Source organism: Oncorhynchus tshawytscha, linkage group LG23, assembly GCF_018296145.1.
Source record: "Oncorhynchus tshawytscha isolate Ot180627B linkage group LG23, Otsh_v2.0, whole genome shotgun sequence".
Lineage (NCBI taxonomy): Eukaryota > Metazoa > Chordata > Actinopteri > Salmoniformes > Salmonidae > Oncorhynchus > Oncorhynchus tshawytscha.
This window is the reverse complement of record NC_056451.1, coordinates 25,106,108-25,129,161: the sequence shown is the minus strand read 5'-3', so window position 1 is coordinate 25,129,161 and position 23,054 is coordinate 25,106,108. Positions and strand designations below refer to the sequence as shown.

At 45.8% G+C, this 23,054-nt stretch overlaps 2 protein-coding genes across 3 annotated transcripts; both read right to left on the bottom strand.

Moving 5' to 3' along the window:
• Nucleotides 1-97: 97 nt before the first annotated feature.
• On the bottom strand, nucleotides 98-4,724 carry LOC112253764 (gamma-aminobutyric acid receptor-associated protein-like 1). The gene is made up of 5 exons (XM_024425739.2): nucleotides 4,527-4,724; nucleotides 1,846-1,935; nucleotides 1,429-1,507; nucleotides 1,076-1,194; nucleotides 98-809 (listed from the first exon to the last, which is right to left on the bottom strand). The coding sequence occupies exons 2-5, from the start codon at nucleotides 1,933-1,935 to the stop codon at nucleotides 744-746; spliced, it is 354 nt and encodes a 117-aa protein (XP_024281507.1). The 5' UTR covers nucleotides 4,527-4,724; the 3' UTR covers nucleotides 98-743.
• A 1,007-nt stretch (nucleotides 4,725-5,731) lies between these two features.
• Nucleotides 5,732-21,893, bottom strand: LOC112255156 (trichohyalin). Of its 2 annotated transcripts, none has more exons than XM_042305009.1 (15): nucleotides 21,321-21,893; nucleotides 15,391-19,592; nucleotides 13,910-13,952; nucleotides 13,206-13,255; nucleotides 9,315-9,715; nucleotides 8,969-9,129; nucleotides 8,673-8,825; nucleotides 8,417-8,546; nucleotides 8,200-8,274; nucleotides 8,014-8,103; nucleotides 7,725-7,867; nucleotides 7,424-7,567; nucleotides 7,226-7,296; nucleotides 7,008-7,112; nucleotides 5,732-6,805 (listed from the first exon to the last, which is right to left on the bottom strand). In XM_042305009.1, the coding sequence occupies exons 2-15, from the start codon at nucleotides 19,568-19,570 to the stop codon at nucleotides 6,663-6,665; spliced, it is 5,889 nt and encodes a 1,962-aa protein (XP_042160943.1). In that variant the 5' UTR covers nucleotides 19,571-19,592; nucleotides 21,321-21,893; the 3' UTR covers nucleotides 5,732-6,662. The 2 variants fall into 2 exon arrangements, with proteins under 2 accessions (XP_042160943.1, XP_042160944.1); XM_042305010.1 differs by having other exon boundaries at nucleotides 16,171-19,592; nucleotides 21,321-21,888.
• Between the last annotated feature and the right edge of the window lie 1,161 nt (nucleotides 21,894-23,054).

Here is a 23,054-nt window from a genome sequence, read left to right as displayed (position 1 = left end):
TGGGGACAGCTTGTGATATGACAATACACACTCGCACACAGTCTTGCTTGAATAAAAGTTATTTTTTTACATGACAAACTGCAGAACTAGCAAACAATGCATTTCGGATTTTATTTTCCACAAAAGTCCATGTTATTAATTTACACACACAAAAAATACTATTTGCATTAAATACAGATGGCTGGCTGAGAAAGAAAGATAGAAATTAAAAGAGCTTTCCCCTTAACACTCTTATTTTATTGAAATATCTTTTTCACTCCCCCTATTTCCAATTACCCCGTTATTTTTCAAATTTAGAATGCCTTACCATGGTTGAGAGCATACTGACAATATGATCACCCCAAAAATACTGACAAAACTTATACAAACCCTCCCCACCAAACTCTCCTCCCCAACGCCATCTCCTACCCACCAAACTCTCATCCCCACCGCCATCTCCTACCCACCGCCATCTCCTACCCACCGCCATCTCCTACCCACCGCCATCTCCTACCCACCGCCATCTCCTACCCACCGCCATCTCCTACCCACCGCCATCTCCTACCCACCGCCATCTCCTATCTCCCGCCATCTCCTACCCACCGCCATCTCCTCCCCACCGCCATCTCCTCCCCACCGCCATCTCCTCCCCACTGCCATCTCCTAAATACTTAAAGAATAATAGTGCTGAAACAGTACAAAGAGTTCTCTCCCATCTCTATCTCCTGTCTCTCTCGCTCTCTCTTTCCTCCTTTTGTCCCGTCTCAGGCACCGTAGACGCTCTCGTTACTGTAGGTCATGTATAGGAACAGGTCCTCTTCATGGTGCTCCTGTGAGGGACCGGGGAGGACAGGGACAGGGAGGGAAATAAGGATTTCAAATGGCAAAAGCAGAACTGCTGACAATAACTGAAGTATGTACAGTCAAAAAAACATGATATTGTAATTCTAATTGTTTATAACATACGCAAAACCCACGCAACACAATCTCAATGTAATTGAGTTGTCTCACTGACCGTGAGGAAATACCTGGCATCTGGATCTGGCGTTAGGGGGTCACGGGGGTAGGATACAAGGTTGTGTCAGTGTGTGTTTACCTCATAGACAGCAGAGAGAGGAGAACTGGATGGGGGAAGGGAGTTGTTGACGAAAAAGAAGAGAGCCTCCTCAGGTCTCATAGACACACGCTGTCGGATCAGGAAGCACAGTTGACCCACTGAGAGAGAAAAATAGAGAGATGGTCAGACAGGGACTTACAGAACAAAACTAACACATTATATAGACTTTCATTTCAAAAGAAGAGGAAGAGTGGCGCTATGTGGAGAAAATAAGGAAGGGGGAGAGAAGGAAGAGAGGCACGGGGAGAGGGAAGAGGATAAGAACAAGGTCATGAGTTGGAAGAGAGGAAATCATTGTGAGAAAGACAGACATCTCATCTCGTCAGTTTCACCTGTGAGGTCAGAGGGCACAAGGTACTTCTTCTTGTCCAGGTCAGGAGCTCTCGACCTGGTAGCCCTCTCCACAATGATCTGGTTTAAGAGGGAACACAGTACTTGGTCAGTAATTACACACTGCACCGTCATGTCCCATTCAACTGGAGCCAAGAAACTTGGCATGCAAGGCTAACATCCATGTATTGAACCCTATCTGACCGTAATAACACCTTACTAGCTTCCTTTCCTTTAATCCTATGCCAGGATCACTTATCTGCTGATAAAAGGGATGGTTAGGGTTTTTAGGCCCTGAAAATGAATTCACAATCATGAGTGTGATGTCCTTTCAGATCAGTGGCCAATGGTCATAAGAGAAAGGAGTTAAGGAAAGGAAGCTATCCAACACTACTGGCATTTATTCTGTTCACACTCACCGGTATCTTGTCGGGATGCTTGGCTCGCACCCTCTCACCCTCTGCCCTCCTCACCTCCAGTGGTACAGAGCGCTGGTACTGACTGTCCATCTACAGAGACACACAGGGATGGGTCAACAGTGGTTAACATTTGATAATACATCATATATGGATGCACCGTTATCATTGCAACACCCCTGTATACAGTGGGGCAAAAAAGTATTTAGTCAGCCACCATTTGTGCAAGTTCTCCCACTTAAAAAGACGAGAGAGGCCTGTAATTTTCACCATAGGTACACTTCAACTATGACAGACAAAATGAGAGAAAAAATATCCAGAAAATCACATGAATTTATTTGCAAATTATGGTGGAAAATAAGTATTTGGTCACCTACAAACAAGCAAGATTTCTGGCTCTCACAGACCTGTAACTTCTTCTTTAAGAGGCTCCTCTGTCCTCCACTCATTACCTGTATTAATGGCACCTGTTTGAACTTGTTATCAGTATAAAAGACACCTGTCCACAACCTCAAACAGTCACACTCCAAACTCCACTATGGCCAAGACCAAAGAGCTGTCAAAGGACACCAGAAATAAAATTGTAGACCTGCACCAGGCTGGGAAGACTGAATCTGCAATAGGTAAGCAGCTTGGTTTGAAGAAATCGACTGTGGGAGCAATTACTAGGAAATGGAAGACATACAAGACCACTGATAATCTCCCTCAATCTGGGGCTCCACGCAAGATCTCACCCCGTGGGGTCAAAATGATCACAAGAACAGTGAGCAAAAATCCCAGAACCACACGGGGGGACCTAGTGAATGACCTGCAGAGAGCTGGGACCAAAGTAACAAAGCCTACCATCAGTAACACACTCCGCCGCCAGGGACTCAAATCCTGCAGTGCCAGACGTGCCCCCTGCATAAGCCAGTACATGTCCAGGCCCGTCTGAAGTTTGCTAGAGAGCATTTGGATGATCCAGAAGAAGATTGGGAAAATGTCATATGGTCAGATGAAACCAAAATACAACTTTTTGGTAAAAACTCAACTCGTCGTGTTTGGAGGACAAAGAATGCTGAGTTGCATCCAAAGAACACCATACCTACTGTGAAGCATGGGGGTGGAAACATCATGCTTTGGGGCTGTTTTTCTGCAAAGGGACCAGGACAACTGATCCATGTAAAGGAAACTATGGATGGGGCCATGAATCGTGAGATTTTGAGTGAAAACCTCCTTCCATCAGCAAGAGCATTGAAGATGAAATGTGGCTGGGCATTTCAGCATGACAATGATCCCAAACACACCGCCCGGGAAACGAAGGAGTGGCTTCGTAAGAAGCATTTCAAGGTCCTGGAGTGGCCTAGCCAGTCTCCAGATCTCAACCCCATAGAAAATCTTTGGAGGGAGTTGAAAGTCTGTGTTGCCCAGCAACAGCCCCAAAACATCACTGCTCTAGAGGAGATCTGCATGGAGGAATGGGCCAAAATACCAGCAACAGTGTGTGAAAACCTTGTGAAGACTTACAGAAAATGTTTGACCTCTGTCATTGCCAACAGAGTGTATATAACAAAGTATTGACATAAACTTTTGTTATTGACCAAATACTTATTTTCCACCATAATTTGCAAATAAATTCATAAAAAATCCTACAATGCGATTTTCTGGATATATTTTTTTTCTCATTTTGTCTGTCATAGTTGAAGTGTACCTATGATGAAAATTACAACTTGAAAATTAGAACTTGCACAATTGGTGGCTGACTAAATACTTTTTTGCCCCACTGTATGTATACTGCTGTTACTTGCAGTTGTGCAAATAATAATGCAGGATAAAATATGTTAAGTGATACTCTTCAAACAACATCTATTCTTATGTGTATAGTTCATTTAAAAGTAAAATATAGCCTAACTAGCTGACTATGTGTGAAGCCTGGAGCCACTTATCAGCTGTACCTTGATATCAATGTACCAAGACCATGATGACATAATGGATCAGGGCAACAAAAACAAACTTGTCAAGGAGAGTCAGATAGGCTACTGTATGCTGTCTTGACAACTCAATCATTTGAAATCATGTATTGTATGTAGAGGGGCCTAAAATGTTTAAACGTTTTTTAATTTTTAATTTAAACTTTATAAATGTGATATGCATATATAGTCTTATAGTTGCACTTGTTGGTCAACTAAATATTGAGATTAGATATGAAAATGTACAACATAGCCTACAGTTGCGTGAACACACTGTCTTGCTTTCTAGTGGATACATTAATTAGCTACACAGCTTATTTACAAACATCGTGTGATAGTACATTTTAGCTAACGTTACCTTGGCTATCATAATAGCTACAGGTTGAATTCTGTATAGCCCTGTTTATATCACAGCCAACTTCAGTAGCCTACTGTTGTGGTTTTTCAGACAATGGCAAGGTAGCCACGTCATTATTTACAGTTTTGGGCTTGGTCAGCTGAGTAGGCGAAGGTTAACGTCAGCTGCCTCCAATAGCTAGTTTATGTTGCAAGCGGATGTTATGGCGAATCCTTATCGCTGGATGAAAAACGTATTCACAATGGCATCCAAAAGAAAGCCAATACCAGCCAACAAATCGATCAGAGACAATGAGCTATTTCTGATATTGTGCGAGATTGAGGAATATGCTGCACGATCTCGAAGCGAAGACAATGAATAAACAGCCAGACACTCACCTTCTTTGGAAAAACGTAATAAAAACAAATACAAGTGAAAATTCCACACCGACTCTTCACGTAACCAACGCTATCATATAATGAGCACGACGAACAGTTATTTTGGATTAAATTATTTAAACGAAATATATTCTTAAATAGCCGACTGTTCTAACCAGCTAGCTACTTCTTGCCCCAGAAACAACAACAAATACCGTCACGCCCAATTTGAGTTATTTAGACCAATGAACATCCTTTGCGCTGACGGACAAAGTTTTTAACCACTGGGGCAGAGTTGGGGGGCGGCGTTTAAGTTTGTTTACAATGCTCCCATTGGAGTAATGGTGCTGTCTCCCGCCCCTCAACTCGGTTTTTGCTTGAATTACGTTTTAGTCAACCAATTAAATTGTTGGAAAACTGGGACAGGAGCTGTTTCCTCTACGTGCTAGACGTTGCATACGTGCCAGACGTTACATACCATTTGTCCTGTAAAAAGTACGCTTTAAGTCAGGGCTGTAAACATAGTTGTGTTCAGTCTGTCCTTTGACCAGGGTCTGCTATTGATTTTAGGCCTAGTCTATGGCGTAGCCAAGAAGTATTTCACATAGGCCATTTATTTCCAAAGCATACTTCTCAGTCTCCTCGACACCGAAAGAACAGCTTATTTTGATAATTGCACCTATTTTGCCATAAAATGCTATTGTGTAGGCTACATGCACAGTCCTGGAAATGTATTGCACTTACAGCCCTTTCAACTTTCTTAACAATGTGCATACAAACTCTCTCTTTATCTCAGTCTTCTGTATCTCAAAAGGGGATTAAGTATCCTCGCCTGGCTACTCAAACTCCTTGTTCCAGTCAAACGCTACGCCATGCCCACAGACATTAGTTTCTTCTACGGATCTGGATCTGAATACCTCCCTGACGATTTCTAGAAAGCAAATACATTCTAACCGTTCTGATTGGTCCCAGAAACCGATGGGTTGGGCCAGATCCAGAGCACACATCGGTAAAGGGGCATTTAAAACATTTGTCGTTGGCTTTGATACTCTGATTGGTTAAAGATGATCAAGTCGCTGATTCATTTGTTTTGTACAACACCCCTCATTTAGACGTCACCACAAATGACTTCAACTATGGCAGTCTTATACTGAAGTATGTAGTGAATATAGAGCAGCGGAAGTATTCAATTTGAGCCGTCAACCAATAAGTACCCACCATAAAAGTAATTTATAAAATCTTTTTAATATACACAAATAATACATTGCCCTGAATATATAGAAACATTTTGTTCAAAGACAATAACCTCTATTGCAAAACACTGCCATGGTGTATCATACCATGTCTTATTTCTGTTGTTGTATTTTTTACCCCTTTTTCATGATATCCCATTGGTAGTTACAGTCTTGTCCTATCGCTGCAACTCCTGTACGGACTCAGGAGAGGTGAAGGTCGAGAGCCATGCGTCTTCTGAAACCCCCCGACCTGCCACAAGGAGGCACTAGAGTGCGATGGGACAAGGACATCCCTGCCAGCCAAACCCTCCTGTAACCCGGAGGACGCTGGGCCAATTGTGTGCCGCCTCATGGGTTTCCCGGTCGCGGCCGGCTGCAACACAGCCTGGGATCGAACCCAGGTGTATCATGAGGCCTCTAGCACTGCAATGCAGCGTCTTAGACCGCTGCACCACTCGGGAGGCCCCATGCCATGTCTTTAAAGTCCCCAAGTAAAGCAGTTATGGAGAAACTGCTGTCCTTCTCCGGGGCCACAGGACCTCAATCCACGATGTTCTTAGATGGCTGATTTCCAATACATCCTGTAACAGTCCATCAACATTCATTGCCAGGGTTCGATTTACAAGGCTACCCTAGACACTCCCAGGCACCTCCAAAAGCCTTTCAATAATTTACGTTGACACTCCTGTAAGTGTTAAAAGGTATTAATGTCAGTCCAGTGCCTCTCTCTAAGGCACCCCCATCTAAGGCACCCCCTCTAAAGCCATTCATCCCCTTGCCATTCATCCCCAATAAGCAGGGTGAGGCCGGGAGGGACAACTCCAGTCTGAAACACTATGTTTCATCCACTGTCCAAATCCACATGTCCCCAGTAACACAGTGACTAGGATTCCACTAGTGCAGTCAGACAGTGGATGGTTTGTCATACTGCAGCCGTGGCTGTGGTAATTTTTAGAGCGTCCAGCAGGTTGCGCTGTCGGACCCTGAGGCTGGCTATGGTTTCCAAGTGGGACTCAGGAGTCCATCCTCTGTGTCTGTCTGACAGCCTGGTCCCCTCCACCCAACCTGAGGAATGACAGAGAGGTAGAGGGAGAGAGCGAGAGAGGGAAACAGGGAGGGGGAGAGGAAAGGAGGGGGAGAAGGGAAAGAGTTTTAACAAAAAGCAACTAAAAAAGCAACACATTTGTAGCACTCAAAAACACTGAGGTATGGAGATGTTGTGTATTCCCACACCCAATCAGGAAGTGGGTGGTTCTGTCTTCCTTACCGTCGCTGCTCTTCTGGTGGACGAGAATGACCTCAGCCTTCTCCAGGGACAGCTCATCTGGTTGGTGGGCAACGAAGGCTCGGACGCACTGCATCTGTGTGAAGTCTGTGAGTGGGAGAGCGGGTCAGAGGACAAATACAGCAGGGCCATGAGGGTCAAGATGTCCCCATTGTCTGGCCATGCTAGGCTGGATGGCAGTATAGACATTTTCAACCCACCTTGTGCTGTAGAGTAGTCAATAACAGGATGGGGCCTGGAAACAGCTGAGATCCAACGCAGTTTATCACCCCTGAAAGATCACAAGAAAACACACTTTTTACACACAATCACACACACCTGTGGATTAAACTACTCTCATTCTTTGTAACACAACACACAGGCACACACTCACGCACACACAACCCTCTCTGTCTTACTGTGTGTCGGTGCTAAGTAGCAGGGCTTTCTTGTTAAGGTGGAGGCGGAAAAGGTTCTTCTCTAGAGAGTGCAGTTTGACCCGACAGTTCTCAGCTCTCAGTTCTGACACCGGAGCATGGTCTATCACCGTGAACCTGCCCCCTCTAGAGTGAGGGAAGAGGAGAGGAGAGGAGTGGAGAGTAAATAATGCCCAATGAGAACATTGAAAAACTTGTCAATAAAAAGTGATATCAGTCTAGATTTCCAAATGCTTGGTTTGCTTTGGTTGTTGTGTGAGTGTGTTTGTCTAAGCGGACTCACTCTTTGTGCAGCGACAGCAGCAGATAGTCATTGAAGAGGTGAAGGTAGACACTCCTCTCTGTCTCCTTCACAGAGAAATCCATCATCTCAGTCACCGGTCCCTCTCTCACCAGCCTACGAGACTGACTGACCAGGGGGAGAGTCTACAACACACACACATAGGTTAAACTCGGTTAAAGCTTGCTGCTGTACTTGTATTGCAACTTGTTATTGTGATCAGTTCAACACAGATATGTTCAAGGGATAGCATTAAAGCAGGGGATCATGGGATATGTAGTTTATTACTCACCCTGCATTCAAAGTCCACTCTGGCACTGAGAGAGACCAGCGACTCAATGCTCTTCATCTGAGTAATACTGTCATTGCTCTCCTGGATCAACTGAAGGACAGAGGGAGAGAAGAGAGATGGTTAACAGTTATCTCTTGGCTACATCATGTAACAGTGCACCACCAGAAGGAGGGGGGTGTAACATACCCTCTCCAGTAGCTTCATAGCTTTGATGGCCTGGACCTCCTCCTCTGTGCCTTGGGCTGTTCTCTTCACAATGTTCTGAGGCAAAAAATACAGAGAGAAATGGGGAGAATGAGAGAGATTGAGAAGGGGAGAGTGAGACCGAGTCAAAGAGAGGATTATAAGGAGTCGCATACTTAGATTGTGCACTTAAAACATACACACAGTCACACAAACACACCTGCACAAGGAGTTTGATTCGTGTGATCCTCTGGAAGGGGAGAATGAGGAAGGAGCGAAGAGGAAGACGCTGACACACTGGACTGCGTTCCAACTTCTCCACTACCCGCCTGAACCCTTGGTTCTCATCCCTGCAAGGCAGACAGAGAGAAAGAAGGTGCTGTTTGTAAGTCAACGTAAACACATATAAATGTGCAGTAATACAAAGAGTGTCAGAAAGAGTCTGTCCAATAAGTGAACCCTGGGGGAGGACTCACATGAGTCTCTGGTAAGTGGCATCCTGATATGATTGGTTGGTGAGGTAGGGCACGTAGACCTTCTTGAAGCGTTGACAGTGGCGAGCGATGATGTCACACACGGTGAAGTGCATCATATCAGATTCTACCCTCTCTTCCAGCTTCGACAGAAAACTACGAGAACAACCAATACAGAGAAGGACTATGTGGTAAACGGTGACAGAAACAAGATAAAGAGGGGCATAGAGAGGGCCGTGACATTCAGCCTGTGGGTTTGCTAGTTTGAGGAACAAACAAATAAGTCCCAGTCCTCTCACCTGTGGCTGATGGCTCGGACATCAGCCAGCCTGGAGAACAGCCAGCTCCTGTCCTGAGTAGTCAACAGCTCCCCGAGCTGCTTAGACTTGACAAAGTGATCCACCACAATATCCAGACTACGACAGTACGACGCTTCTGAAGTTACAACCTCAAACTGCACCTGACAGGAAGAAGAAAGAAAGGGGAGAGGGGGAGAGAGGGGAGGATTACAGGCACTGTTCCAAATACCCAGAGGACCCATAGATCCAGGCTCTAGGAAATCAAATCAACATTAGCTACTAGGCCCCTGGCAAATGTCATCATCGACATCGCTGGTTGAAGGGTCAACTGTTTGTTTTTGTTTACCTCCTGCAGGCGTCTCTGGTCGTTAGTCAGCTCCCCAAACTCAGCACTGTTCCTGACCTCAGGGATCTCCTGCCACAGGCTGGGGGACTGGGTGAGGGAGATAGAGAGGCGGGGAGAGGAAGGCCTGGCCGAGGGGGCCTGGGGCGGCTGTGGTATGGGTAGGAACTTGGCACTGGTGCCACTGGAGGTAGATCCAGAGTGGGACAGAGAGTGGGGGTGGATGACTGGGGGGAGACAGGGTAAGGGCCTGCGTGCCGGAGGGAGCGAGGGGGCCAGAGAGGAGGGTACGGGGGACAGGGGGACAGGGAGCTCCTCGTAGATGGAGAGGGTGTCAGAGCAAGACTGACTGAGGATCTCCCTGTTCTGAGCTGTCTCACTGTACTGCTGGTAGAGCTGGGAATCTGAGAGAGGACAAAGGGAGGAAAGGAGGGAGAGGGAAGAGAGAGAAAGGAGTAGAGGTGGAGGGGAGGCAAATAGAGGTGACGAGAGAGATGAGTAGAGTAAGAGGGAGAGAAGTTAGACAGGGACAGAATGGGTATAGATGAAAAGGTAGAGGTATAGAGAGACAGAGAAGTGGGTTAGCCAGAGTATATGGTTTGCATTTTACACTTCTTGGAATGCTATGCTGTAGCAGCAACAGTTGATATTAATTGGCGTTAAGAGATATGAATACCTGCACAAACCTGCCTGTGGCCCTGAAGCGCACGCACACACACACACCTGCCCCATTTCATACAATTTCACCATGACTCATAGACCTGCAAACCTGCTGCCATGTTGGTATGTTTAAACGATTGGGTCGGAAAGTAGAACTGAAAATGAAATCCTACAGTTTATAGGTTCCCTGGAAGAAACCTACGACATGTTTGAGCTGGAAAACAATCTGGGAAAATACAGAAAGGGATCAAGCACACACTGTATACATGATTAAGCCATTCACAGGAAGAAGTCTGTCTTGGGACTCATAGTACACTGCTATACAGTCATATCTAGTCTCAGATTCAATCTGTCTGTGGACACGTTTGTTTAGCAGTACCTTCACTGGCAGAGGATATCTGTCTGTGGACACGTTTGTTTAACAGTACCTTCACTGGCAGATGATATCTGTCTGTGGACACGTTTGTTTAACAGTACCTTCACTGGCAGAGGATATCTGTCTGTGGACACGTTTGTTTAGCAGTACCTTCACTGGCAGATGATATCTGTCTGTGGACACGTTTGTTTAGCAGTACCTTCACTGGCAGATGATATCTGTCTGTGGACACGTTTGTTTAGCAGTACCTTCACTGGCAGAGGATATCTGTCTGTGGACACGTTTGTTTAGCAGTACCTTCACTGGCAGATGATATCTGTCTGTGGACACGTTTGTTTAACAGTACCTTCACTGGCAGATGATATCTGTCTGTGGACACGTTTGTTTAGCAGTACCTTCACTGGCAGATGATATCTGTCTGTGGACACGTTTGTTTAGCAGTACCTTCACTGGCAGATGATATCTGTCTGTGGACACGTTTGTTTAACAGTACCTTCACTGGCAGAGGATATCTGTCTGTGGACACGTTTGTTTAACAGTACCTTCACTGGCAGAGGATATCTGTCTGTGGACACGTTTGTTTAACAGTACCTTCACTGGCAGATGATATCTGTCTGTGGACACGTTTGTTTAACAGTACCTTCACTGGCAGATGATATCTGTCTGTGGACACGTTTGTTTAACAGTACCTTCACTGGCAGATGATATCTGTCTGTGGACACGTTTGTTTAACAGTACCTTCACTGGCAGATGATATCTGTCTGTGGACACGTTTGTTTAACAGTACCTTCACTGGCAGATGATATCTGTCTGTGGACACGTTTGTTTAACAGTACCTTCACTGGCAGATGATATCTGTCTGTGGACACGTTTGTTTAACAGTACCTTCACTGGCAGATGATATCTGTCTGTGGACACGTTTGTTTAACAGTACCTTCACTGGCAGATGATATCTGTCTGTGGACACGTTTGTTTAACAGTACCTTCACTGGCAGATGATATCTGTCTGTGGACACGTTTGTTTAACAGTACCTTCACTGGCAGATGATATCTGTCTGTGGACACGTTTGTTTAACAGTACCTTCACTGGCAGATGATATCTGTCTGTGGACACGTTTGTTTAACAGTACCTTCACTGGCAGATGATATCTGTCTGTGGACACGTTTGTTTAACAGTACCTTCACTGGCAGATGATATCTGTCTGTGGACACGTTTGTTTAACAGTACCTTCACTGGCAGATGATATCTGTCTGTGGACACGTTTGTTTAACAGTACCTTCACTGGCAGATGATATCTGTCTGTGGACACGTTTGTTTAACAGTACCTTCACTGGCAGAGGATATCTGTCTGTGGACACGTTTGTTTAACAGTACCTTCACTGGCAGATGATATCTGTCTGTGGACACGTTTGTTTAACAGTACCTTCACTGGCAGATGATATCTGTCTGTGGACACGTTTGTTTAACAGTACCTTCACTGGCAGATGATATCTGTCTGTGGACACGTTTGTTTAACAGTACCTTCACTGGCAGATGATATCTGTCTGTAGAAATATCTTGTTTGATTTTACTGACTTTTTCATTTCAAATTACAAGGAGCGTAGTCAACCTAGAAATACATGTGCCTTCACAGATTCCATACCTACATAGCCATAAACACAAGACTAGCTCTCTCTGCTCATTGTAGCATAAAAGGTGCTATTGAACTAACATTACTATCATATTATTACCTATAAAATACATTTCAGAGAAGTGGATGTGTGAAAGTGGATGTGAGTGCCTCAGGGATGAAGGAGAGAAAAGAGAGGCAGAGCAGTAGAGGTAGAGCAGTAGAGGCAGAGCAGTAGAGGTAGAGCAGTAGAGGCAGAGCAGTAGAGGCAGAGCAGTGGAGGCAGAGCAGTAGAAGCAGAGCAGTAGAGGCAGAGCAGTAGAGGTAGAGCAGTAGAAGGCAAAGCAGTAGAAGGCAAAGCAGTAGAGGTAGAGCAGTAGAAGGCAAAGCAGTAGAGGTAGAGCAGTAGAAGCTGAGCAGTAGAGGCAGAGCAGTAGAGGTAGAAGTAGAGCAGTAGAAGTAGAGCAGTAGAAGTAGAGCAGTAGAAGCTGAGCAGTAGAGGCAGAGCAGTAGAAGCTGAGCAGTAGAGGCAGAGCAGTAGAAGTAGAGCAATAGACGTAGCGCAGTAGAGGTAGAGCAGTAGAGGTAGAGCAGTAGAGGTAGAGCAGTAGAGGCAGAGCAGTAGAGGCAGAACAGTAGAGGCAGAGCAGCAGAGGCAGAGCAGTAGAGGCAGAGCAGTAGAGGTAGAGCAGTAGAGGCAGAGCAGTAGACGTAGCGCAGTAGAGGTAGAGCAGTAGAGGCAGAGCAGTAGAGGCAGAGCAGTAGAGGCAGAGCAGTAGAGGCAGAACAGTAGAGGCAGAGCAGCAGAGGCAGAGCAGTAGAGGCAGAGCAGTAGAGGTAGAGCAGTAGAGGTAGAGCAGTAGAGGTAGAGCAGTAGAGGCAGAGCAGTAGAGGCAGAGCAGTAGAGGCAGAGCAGTAGACGTAGCGCAGTAGAGGTAGAGCAGTAGAGGCAGAGCAGTAGACGTAGCGCAGTAGAGGTAGAGCAGTAGAGGTAGAGCAGTAGAGGTAGAGCAGTAGAGGCAGAGCAGTAGAGGCAGAGCAGTAGAGGCAGAGCAGTAGACGTAGCGCAGTAGAGGTAGAGCAGTAGAGGCAGAGCAGTAGAGGCAGAGCAGTAGAGGCAGAGCAGTAGACGTAGCGCAGTAGAGGTAGAGCAGTAGAGGTAGAGCAGTAGAGGCAGAGCAGTAGAGGCAGAACAGTAGAGGCTGAGCAGCAGAGGCAGAGCAGTAGAGGTAGAGCAGAGATACTCACTGTAGAATTTGGAGTTCCTCCTATCCATTCTGATGGTATCCGTGACATTCCTGGACAGAGGGAGAGACAGAAGTCAGGACAGGGAACCGTCCACACTTCATCTACAGAAGTAGTGTGGTATATTTTGTGACGACCCTCCCACTCTGTCTGCCGTATTCTTTCTCTTTGCTCTTGGTTTCCTTGTTTTCGGCGAGCGGAGTGTGGTATTTATCCCGGGTGTGTCCCGGGATAAATACACCTCTTCCCCATTCATTGAGAAAACTCTCTCCATGCAGACACACGGTTAGATTTTGGTAGTAGCATTTTTTGTGGTTGTTTTGTTTGTTTGCTTTGGCCCCTTTCAACTCCCCTCATTATCACATTTATGCACGCAACCACTCACTTACACTACTGATTACACACACCATTGTTAATTGTATTTACGTTACCGCAGTTAATAAATGTATTTTTGTTATCCCTAATCTCCACGTTGTCTCCCTTTTTGTGACAGACTTTGAGCCGGTTCGGGAAAATTTTAACTCAGGCACTAACTAACAGAGCCTAATGTTAGGGTTAAATGGCAGGCAACAAATCTAACTGTACTTATTGCATGCATGACATAAAAAGACTGACTGTATACATAAAATAAAATATGAGCATGTAATAAAACAGTCACTGTGGTAGCCCAGTGCACTAACATAACATGTGCCCCCTCTTCTACTCACCTCAGGTCCACGTCTCCCCAGTTGACGCTCACCTCCCCCTCATCTGGAAGCAGAACATATTGGTTCCAGTGTAGTCCAGAGAGGTAGAGCAACATAACCCAATAATGTAATATACTGTGGCTGAGAACAGCTCAGCCCAATATGGCCTACAGAACAGGCAGAGCTGTTTTGGGTTGGGTTGTTTGCAAAACTCCCCTGGCTGTGCTCCACTCTAGGTGGTGTGCTCTAAACAGAACTACTGAACTGAAAACAGAGCTGGGATAGAATGGATAGAAGAGTCATGGAGGAAGAATGAGTTCTGGTTCCAGACAGTCTAACCCTGCCTATTTATTGCGAGATTCTGGGATTGCCACACTGTCTCCACCTACACTGTCCTCCTCCCTTTCCCCCGCCCCCTTCCCCCATTTCAGTGACTCAGCTGATGGCAGTTTCTTGTAAGTCTCCGCATAAAATCACTTGAACTGATGAACTGATGATGAAATTCACACCAAGATTATAAGGAAATTTAAACAGCAGAACAGAAGTCCACAGTTGTGGTAAGGTTGGGTTAGTTAGCATCAGAGGTTGGATCTCATTAAGATTTTTGTGAGATCCCACATGAAAAAATACTAGTTTACTATAGAATATTACAATACTTACTATAGAATGTTGTAGTATACTGTAGAATACTATGGTAAATAATACAGTAATGTCCACAAAAACACTCGTCAGCAAAAACACTCCAGTAAATACTACAGTATATTACAATTCGCAAAAACACTACATTAATCACTTTTGTATATACTACAGTTCTTTTACTACAGTATTTATACTATAGTTAATTGTAAATACTACAGTATACTACAGTAAATATTCCAGTATTCTGCAAAAACATTACAGCAAATACAACAGTAAAGTCCGCAAAAACCCTACAGTGAATAATTAAGCAAAAAGGCGAGATGGGGTGTGGTATACGGCCAATTCACCATGGCTAAGGGCTGTTCTTATGCAGGACGCAACGCAGAGTGCCTGGATACAGCCCTTAGTCGTGGTATATTGGCCATATACCACAAACCCCTGAGGTACCTTATTGCTATTATAAACTGGTTACCAACGTAATTAGAACAGTAAAAAGTACTGTTTTGTCATACCAGTGTTAGACAGTCTGTTATACCATGTCTTTCAGACAATCAGCGTTCAGGGCTCGAAACACCTGGTTTATAATATAGTATTTATACCATAGTATACTATAGTATTTCTTCATGTGAGTATCAATAACTAAGAATGAACATTTGTATAACTGTCTTCAAATGAAAAAGTTTGAACTCTTCTGTCTGGTGTTCTAAAAGGTTTGGTTAGGTTGACAAAATGAGATGATTGAGATGATCATGAAAGGAGTTGAGCATGAAGATCATAATTAGGATGTTCTAATGTTAATCTGTGTGAGGTGTTGAGCTGCTTTTCTCTTGATTTATTCCTCCTCCTCTTTCTGTCTGTCTCACCTGACTCCTGGAATATTCTTGTTCTGCGATCCCTTGCATCTCCTCTTCCTTCTTCTTCTTCCTCGTTTCTTCTTTCTGTTGTCTTGTGGAACCCCCGCCTCCTATATCGAACATCGGTGCCCAAATCTTGGAAGCTACAAGTGCTCTTCATCCCCCCTCCTCCCGTTTTTTTACTATTTTCCTTGCCCTCCCTCATCCTCTCCTCTTCCCCTCCTACCCTCTTCTCCTCCTCCCTTTCCACTTTCCTCTCCTCTCCCACTTTCCCCCTGTCCTCGGTCCCATCCTCTATCCTCCTTTCCTGCTTCCTCTCTACCACACTATTCTCTTCCCCATCTCCCACAGTCCTCTCTTTCTCCCCTTCTTCCTCTGCCTTTTCCTCTATGGTGGTGATAGGTTGTTCTGAATCAGGGTTGTATATAAGGCTGGGGCAGCTGGTTGGTTTGTACAGGGTGTTGCTCACAGAGAGAAACAGATCTTCCTCTTTCTGGGCATTCACTTCTTTCTCTGCATCCAGTATATGAACCTCGTCCCCAACTTCGACCCCTTTCTCCATCTCACCCTCAACCTCTGTCACCATCTCTACCTGGATATGTATATGACTGTCTGTTTGTCTGTCCGCACACACATTGTTACCCTCCACCTCCTCTCCCTGTGTGTCTGTAGGTGTGTCACCATGAGTATTGTGTAGGGTCAGGGCAGCATGCATGTCTATGGGTTTGCCATCACCAAGCATAGCTGTGAAAGCCTCAGCATGCACGTCTGTTAGTTTCTCCCCTGTACCTCTCTCATCCTCCACCTTCCCTGGCTCTGCCTCCTGTTCAGCCAGCCTCTCCTCTACCGACTTCCTCCCACGCTTCTTCCTCTTCTGAACCGTGGCGTAGACGGGTGAGGCTCCTCCCCCCTCTAGCGTCTCATCCTTTTCTTCCTCTAGCTCCTCTTCTACCCTCTCGGTCCCTCTCGCAGTCTGGCTGACCTCTTGACTTCCCTGTGACTCTGGCTGGGGGTTGCCGAGGGCTGGTTCCTCCGAGCTGCCAAGGATCTCGCTCAATACGTTCTTGGCCCACTTCATGTGTGAGGCCTGGGAGTGGCGCTTTGTCTCCTCTTCTGTGCTCCAGGCTCCCCTTATACAGATTTGGATGGCCACAGCTTCCTCTGGGCTCATCACTACAGGGTTATTCTGGTCAGAGGTGGCTTGGTCAACTACAGGGATCCCATGGTGGTGGTACTCTCCACTGGGATGCGAAGATGGACCTATCTCTGGTTCTATCCTCCTCCTGTCTGTTGGGTCCCTCTCTCTTGTTTCTGTGTACTCTTCATGTCTTTCTCTCCACTCTTTGAGGAGTTTTTCGGTCTCAGAGTTCCTCCTTCGCTCTATCTCAGCGTATGGGTTCTCCTCCATGACCTTCAGTCGTTCTCCGCTCTCTCGTTCTAGGGTGGTGTGACTGACGTCCACTATGGAGCTCTCTTCTGTGTCTGTTCTCTCCTCCTTTGGCACATGGATCTCATCCCTCACTATTTCTCTCTCCTCCTTTGCCCCTTGGTCTCCATCTCTGGAAGGGTTCTCATGAGGGAGGTGTGTGATGTCACCACTGTCCCTATGACCATATCCAGGATTTTGATTGGTCCGCTCTGATTCCATGTCACCCAGGACTGCTGTCTGATTTGGTTTTGACCTGGGCAGTGTTTGTCCAATCACACAGAATACATAGGTGGGTTGCTTCTTCCCATTTCCATCATTCACCTCTCCCTCCAATGCATCATCTTTTTGCTCTGTCCGCTCTTCTGCTCTTTCTCTCGCTCTATCATGTCTTCTCCCACCACCTCTCTTCATCTCTCCCTCGCTCCCCTGAAAGCTAACAGGTTGCCTGGTAACATGATTAGTGAACCCAACTTCCACAAATTCCTTGCAGTCCTCAAACTCCTCTTCTCCACCACTGGACACAGTGATAAAGCCGTCCTCAGAGGAAGGGATTCTATCCCTCTCTCCTTCCCACTCTGCATATCTATCACTTCTTCCTTCTTCCTCTCTGTCACCCTCTGTGTTATCTGTCACATTCTCTCTCTCCGTCTCCCTGTCCCTCTGCCAGCGTTCCTCTCTCTCTCCATCGCTGTAAGTCTGGTGTTCCTCGCCTCTGCTATAACTCCTCCAGGCTTCTGTCTCATCATCTTCATCTACATTTAACCCTCTCTCCAAATACCTCTCCCTCCCTCCCTCCCTCTCAGCTTCTCTCTCTTCGTCTATGAACTTTCTTTGTTCCACCGACCTATCCTCTTGTCCTTCTCCCTCTGTCTTCCTCTCTTTATCTCTGCCTGTCCTTTGTTCCATGAATCTGTCCTCTTCTTCACTTCTCTGTCTACATCTGTTAGTGTGCCTATCTCTTTCTCGCTCTATAACCTCATCCTCTAAAGAGGAGTCTTTGTTATATCTGACCTTCTGTGGTTCTAACCACATCTTCCTCTGCTCATGGCGCTTTGGTATCGTCTCTTCCTTTCCTTCTTCTCTCCCCCTCACTCTTTCACTGCGCTCTCTCTGCCCCCTGTCCACATCTCCCTCTGACTCCATCTCTTCATGACTTTCTCTTCCTCTTCTCCATTTTCTTTCACTCTCTATGTCACTGCTCCATTCTCCACTGCTCTGGACTCGTGGTGGCACCCTTGAGGCTGTCTCACTCGGCGATCGGCTAGCTCCACCTGCTTCTCCCTCCCTTTTGGGATCTGTCTCTCTGTCCCTCTTCTCCCTGCACCTCCTCTCTTCATCCTCCTCCTTGGAATATCTCTCCCTCTCTCTGAATCGCTCTCCATCCATCCGCTTCCCTCTCTCTCCTGTTACATTGGGCTGTGTTTTCTCCCTATCTTTCTCCAGATCCCTCCTTTCCCTTGGTCCGTTCTCTTGCCTGCCCCCTTCTCTCACCCCATCCCTCTCTCTCTCCACTTCCCTCCTGTCCATGTCCCTCTCTCCATCAATGTCCCTGTCCCTGCCCCTGCCACCGTCCCTCACTCTCTGTCTATAACCATCTTTACTTCCATCCCTCTCTCTGTACATCTCCCCCCCTCTCCATTTCTGTCTCTCTTTCTCCCTCACTCTATCCCATGCTGCGTTCCCCTCAGTGTCCCCCTCACTTTTACTGTGCAGATGTTTCAGTTCTCTTCTGTTGTCATCTCTCACTCTCTCTTTCCTCTTCTCTCCATCACTGTCTCCCTCACTCCTGGTGTCCCTCTGTCCCTCTGTATTTCCTTCCCTCCTTCCATCCCTGCCCTCTCTATCCGAATAGTTCTGTGAATCTCCCTCTCTTCCTCGAACGTCCCTTTCTCCCTGCCAGAGTTTTGGCCTCTCTCGCTCTCCATCCATATACCTCTCTCTTTTGCTCCATAGGCCATTGCCCTTTGAGTCCCTCTCTCTTCTCCTCTCTCTGAAATCTGGCTCCGCTTCCCTCGCTCTCTCCCTCCGTCTCACTGTCTTATCCTCCATGGGCCTCCCTCCATTTTTCTCTCCGTCCTCCTGTGCCCTGATTCTCTCCCTCTCCCTCTCCCTGTGCCTTTGGAAGTCCCTCTCCCTCTCCCTGTGCCTTTGGAAGTCCCTCTCTGCATCTCGATACCGCTGTATCTTTGCTGCTGTCTCTCGTTCTCTCTCCCAGTCGTCCATCTCTGTTCCCTTCGGTCTCTCCAATTGTCTCATTCCTTCTTTCCCCACATCTTCCTCCACAAATGCACGTATTCTTCTGTCTCTCTCTTTGCTATGTTTTATAATTGTAGGAAACGTGTCTCCTTTCTTTCTCTCCTTTTCTCTGTCTCTGTGGTTCCTGATCTCCAGATTTGAAGTAGGTCTTCCATTGGCACGTCTCTCTACCGCTCCCCCCCTTTCTCTCTCTCTCCATTCCCTTTCCTCCTCCCTCCCTCTGGATATGGGGGAACAGTCCTCTCTGTTCCTCTCTCTTGGTCCGGGTTCCATCTCTTTTCTTCTATTTCTTGTCTTGTCCTTAAATCTCTCCATTTCTCTTTCTCTCCTCCATTCCTCCTCTCGGATCCTCTCCCTCTCTCTGTCTGTCCGGGCCACAGTTCCAGGTCTGGGACTTGTTTCACGGCAGATCTGGCTGATTGGCTGAGGGTTCAAGTAGGAAGCGCTTTGATTGGATGGATCAGATGTGTCAAAGGGAGTCAGACTGGGGCGTTTGGTGCCCATGGTAACATACTTTTTTCAGAACCTGAAAGATGGTAATATTCTCTCATTAATTTATAATTCATCACAATCTGGACATTCTGCAAGGATACTGCCACAACCAATATAATCACTTGAAGTAGCAACACTTTCAATCACGAAATGGAGATAAAATAATATTGAGATCAATGAAAATGGAAGGATAACAACAGCATTACATGCTGACCAGACCGGACACATCGCATGCGCGAGTGTCGCAAAATAAATGTATCCATGTTCCATGTTTATCCATAGATCCATGTTTTTCAATTATTGCACCCACACTGCTCGCGTGCGCCAACGAGCGTCTGCGATGCCAAGAGCTAAAATAGAACTCCTTTCTATTTCTGACGCAGATCAGGCTGAAAGTCCTGCCTCTCCCATCTCCTCATTGGTTATACCCACGTGGGTGATTGAAAGACAAACTGTTTTGCCGGTTGTCGTGGTAATACTATGAAAGTGTAGATGGATCCCCATATAAATTCAAAGATGAAAAATCCTGGGAGGAGGAGAGATGACTAGAAACGATTCGGCTGGCCGTTTTATGTGTGGATTAATTGTCAGAGTGGAGGACCTTGTGCATTTCAGGTAAAATAACACCTCAATGTTTATATCCCAGGACAAATGAGCTAGCAACAGCAAGCTAGCTAAATAGGACAAATTAGCTAGCAAATGTAAACTAACTAGCTAAATTGCCATACATTTTTAATGCTTTTCGACCTGTCCCCAAATTAATGTCATTGGTTCAGAGTTTGTTTTGATATTTTAACCTGCGTGTCGTGATCGCATTTGATGTGGGGGGACAAAATAAATGTATGCACGATAGTGCATGTCGCAACCAGTTTGGGTTCCGTGTTAGGCCTATTGTGGCCTCTGAACACTGAAGCTGAATAGTGGCCTAGTGTCTTTACCAGCCCTGACCATTACTTCACTAATCATTCATTCAAATTGGAAGTAGAAAAAAAAATGTAATTACAAAAAGGTGAAAATACTGTAACTGTAATACAACACAAGTCCAATGTGTTATAACTGTGGGTGTTATGATGATAAGAATCACAGGCAACAATGTGTTTATGCGATCAGTTTGAAACCACAGCATCACAACCTTTAGTCAGACAACACTTAATAGCCAACCCTGTAATTCAATACACTTTAAATCAATGGGTTCTACTGCTAACTGCTTGAGTTAATTTAAAGAGAAAATCTACTCAAAAACTATATTTTCCCATTAAGCTTGGAGCGCCAAGTATCTATACAACAACAGAGCCAACAGCAAAGTGTTAATGATAATGACAGTTACAGCCCCGCAGAATGTGACACCTGGGAACACTGATTTACTGAACGCAGCACAGTTCACGTCTGCATAGCACAGTCCACATAACATCGCTCAGCACACGTCTGCATAGCACAGTCCACATAACATCGCACAGCACACGTCTGCATAGCACAGTCCACATAACATCGCACAGCACACGTCTGCATAGCACAGTCTGCATAGCACAGCACACGTCTGCATAGCACCGTCCACATAACATCGCACAGCACACGTCTGCATAGCACAGTCCACATAACATCGCACAGCACACCAACTAACCCTAAAACAGGACTCTTACACACAATGAAAACACATGTAACACATAAACCACTAGACAAATTAGCCATAAAACAATGTTAGAACTGTAGAATGACTGGTAGATCAGCAGAGAAACACAGTAAAGAGATCTAAGGGACTCACCTGAGTTTAGTACGCTAGAGATGTCCAGTCTCCCTTCTCTCTGCAGCTCTCAGTTAGTTTAGTAGTGTGAACTAACAAGGATTGCACAACACAAGCAATCCTTCCTCTCCAGATCTGCGGGGGGGGTTCTATTTCAACTTTAATCCAATCCTGACCCTCTGTCTCTCTCAGCATCTGTTTTCTTCTCAATCTGTCTGTCAACCTCTCCCCTCCCCTCTGCTCTTCTCTCTCTCTCTCTCTCTCTCTCTCTCTCTTGTTGTTTCACCCCTCCTCCCTCCTTCCTTGCTCAAATTCCCAAACAAGTCTGAACAGATTGACACTTATCTTCCCCTTCCTATTTTTCTCTCTGTCTTGTCTTCACAGCCGCTGTTAATGAACAGAAGAATCTGGACAAACTAAATGAAAGCCCGCGGACTTCATCCCACAAATCAATCTGTTCTCCTTCCTCCAACACTGACGTGATCAGTTACTGTTGATCCCGAGATGAAGCTCGCTGACTCACTATCTCTCTCTCTCTCTCCTGCTCCATTCCTCTCTCACCAAATACAGGAAGTACACCTCCTGGGTGACTCTCCCTTGTCTGTGATTGGTTGATGCAGGATAGTCGGGTGTGTCTGCATAGCACACTTAAGGTAGGTAGGGGTTGTAGATTCTAGAATCAAGGAAGGGGGAGGGGAGGCTAAGAGGAGTGAGAACACACTCACACTGCGACTCAGCAAACAAACCACCAACACAGCCTACAGCAGGCTTATAAAAACTTCCCTAACATTCCCTGGAGAAGTAGTAAAGTGGGAAAGAACTCCAAGTTCCACAGAAAAGGAAAGCTAGTTCTTCAGATCACAGTAACAGGATTGGGCAATGACAGAAAAGGAAGAGGGAATTATATATATGTCAGCTATACTGTCAGTGCTGCTAGGGCCAGGAGTTTACCCAGACCACGTGACATGATTAGGAAACCTTGGGGCCCGAGTCATTACAAATACAAATGATTTAAGTATGTAAACAGTCTTTTTATTATCCATGAGAAATTACTGGAATCTATAAGATCACTAAATCATGTAAATCCATAAGTTAACGTGTCAGATAGATGTATGGTATTGCTCCTTTCCGCTGGTATTTTCTGGGCTGGGGTTCGATGAGGGTGGGGTGTCAGAGTGGAGGGAAGCTACACCCCCCTTGGATGGGAGACAGCAATCAATGGCAATTGAATGATGAAAATATTCATCAAGTCTGTTGCAAAATATTTGTGGAGAAGAAACTGTATTTTCACATCTGTCCGTTCCACCTGTAGATAATCCTATTGTACCCTCATCCCAAGATCAAACATACCTGGAGTGCATGCACTCTGTTTAAACCAATAAATGAAGTGGTGGGCTACCTCTAATCCTTTCATGTAAATGCATGAAGGAGGATGCCAATTAGGTTAGTGACAATCAGACAGAGAAAACAGGTTTGGACTATATCACCATCACCACTCCACACAGTGATCAGTGAAGAAACACTGTTGATCCTGGAGCATACTTTTGTCTATTCCATTGTGAGCTTGACGTAGTTATTTCACTGTCAGCTGAGTTGAGGTTCCCCGGAAGAGTGGGAAGAATGGTCATCATGATGAATTTAATGACACATTCAGCCATGGTAGACATCCATGTGACTTCCCCCTACATCAAACATCTCTCCTGTTTTAAACTGTGTGTATGGTATCAGACCTCTGCTCTGCGTGATGATGCACAT

What these genes read in the sequence shown, in the direction of transcription:
- LOC112255156 (XM_042305009.1), bottom strand. Translation starts at nt 19,570, where the DNA reads ATGGGCACCAAACGCCCCAGTCTGACTCCCTTTGACACATCTGATCCA. An exon ending in GCCACTTACCAGAGACTCAT is followed by an intron (nt 8,547 to 8,672) that starts GTGAGTCCTCCC and finishes TCTGCCTTGCAG; the next exon opens with GGATGAGAACCAAGGGTTCA. An exon ending in CCACCAGAAGAGCAGCGACG is followed by an intron (nt 6,806 to 7,007) that starts GTAAGGAAGACA and finishes GTCATTCCTCAG; the next exon opens with GTTGGGTGGAGGGGACCAGG.
- LOC112253764 (XM_024425739.2), bottom strand. Translation starts at nt 1,935, where the DNA reads ATGGACAGTCAGTACCAGCGCTCTGTACCACTGGAGGTGAGGAGGGCA. An exon ending in AGCATCCCGACAAGATACCG is followed by an intron (nt 1,508 to 1,845) that starts GTGAGTGTGAAC and finishes CTCTTAAACCAG; the next exon opens with ATCATTGTGGAGAGGGCTAC. An exon ending in CTCTCTCTGCTGTCTATGAG is followed by an intron (nt 810 to 1,075) that starts GTAAACACACAC and finishes GGTCCCTCACAG; the next exon opens with GAGCACCATGAAGAGGACCT.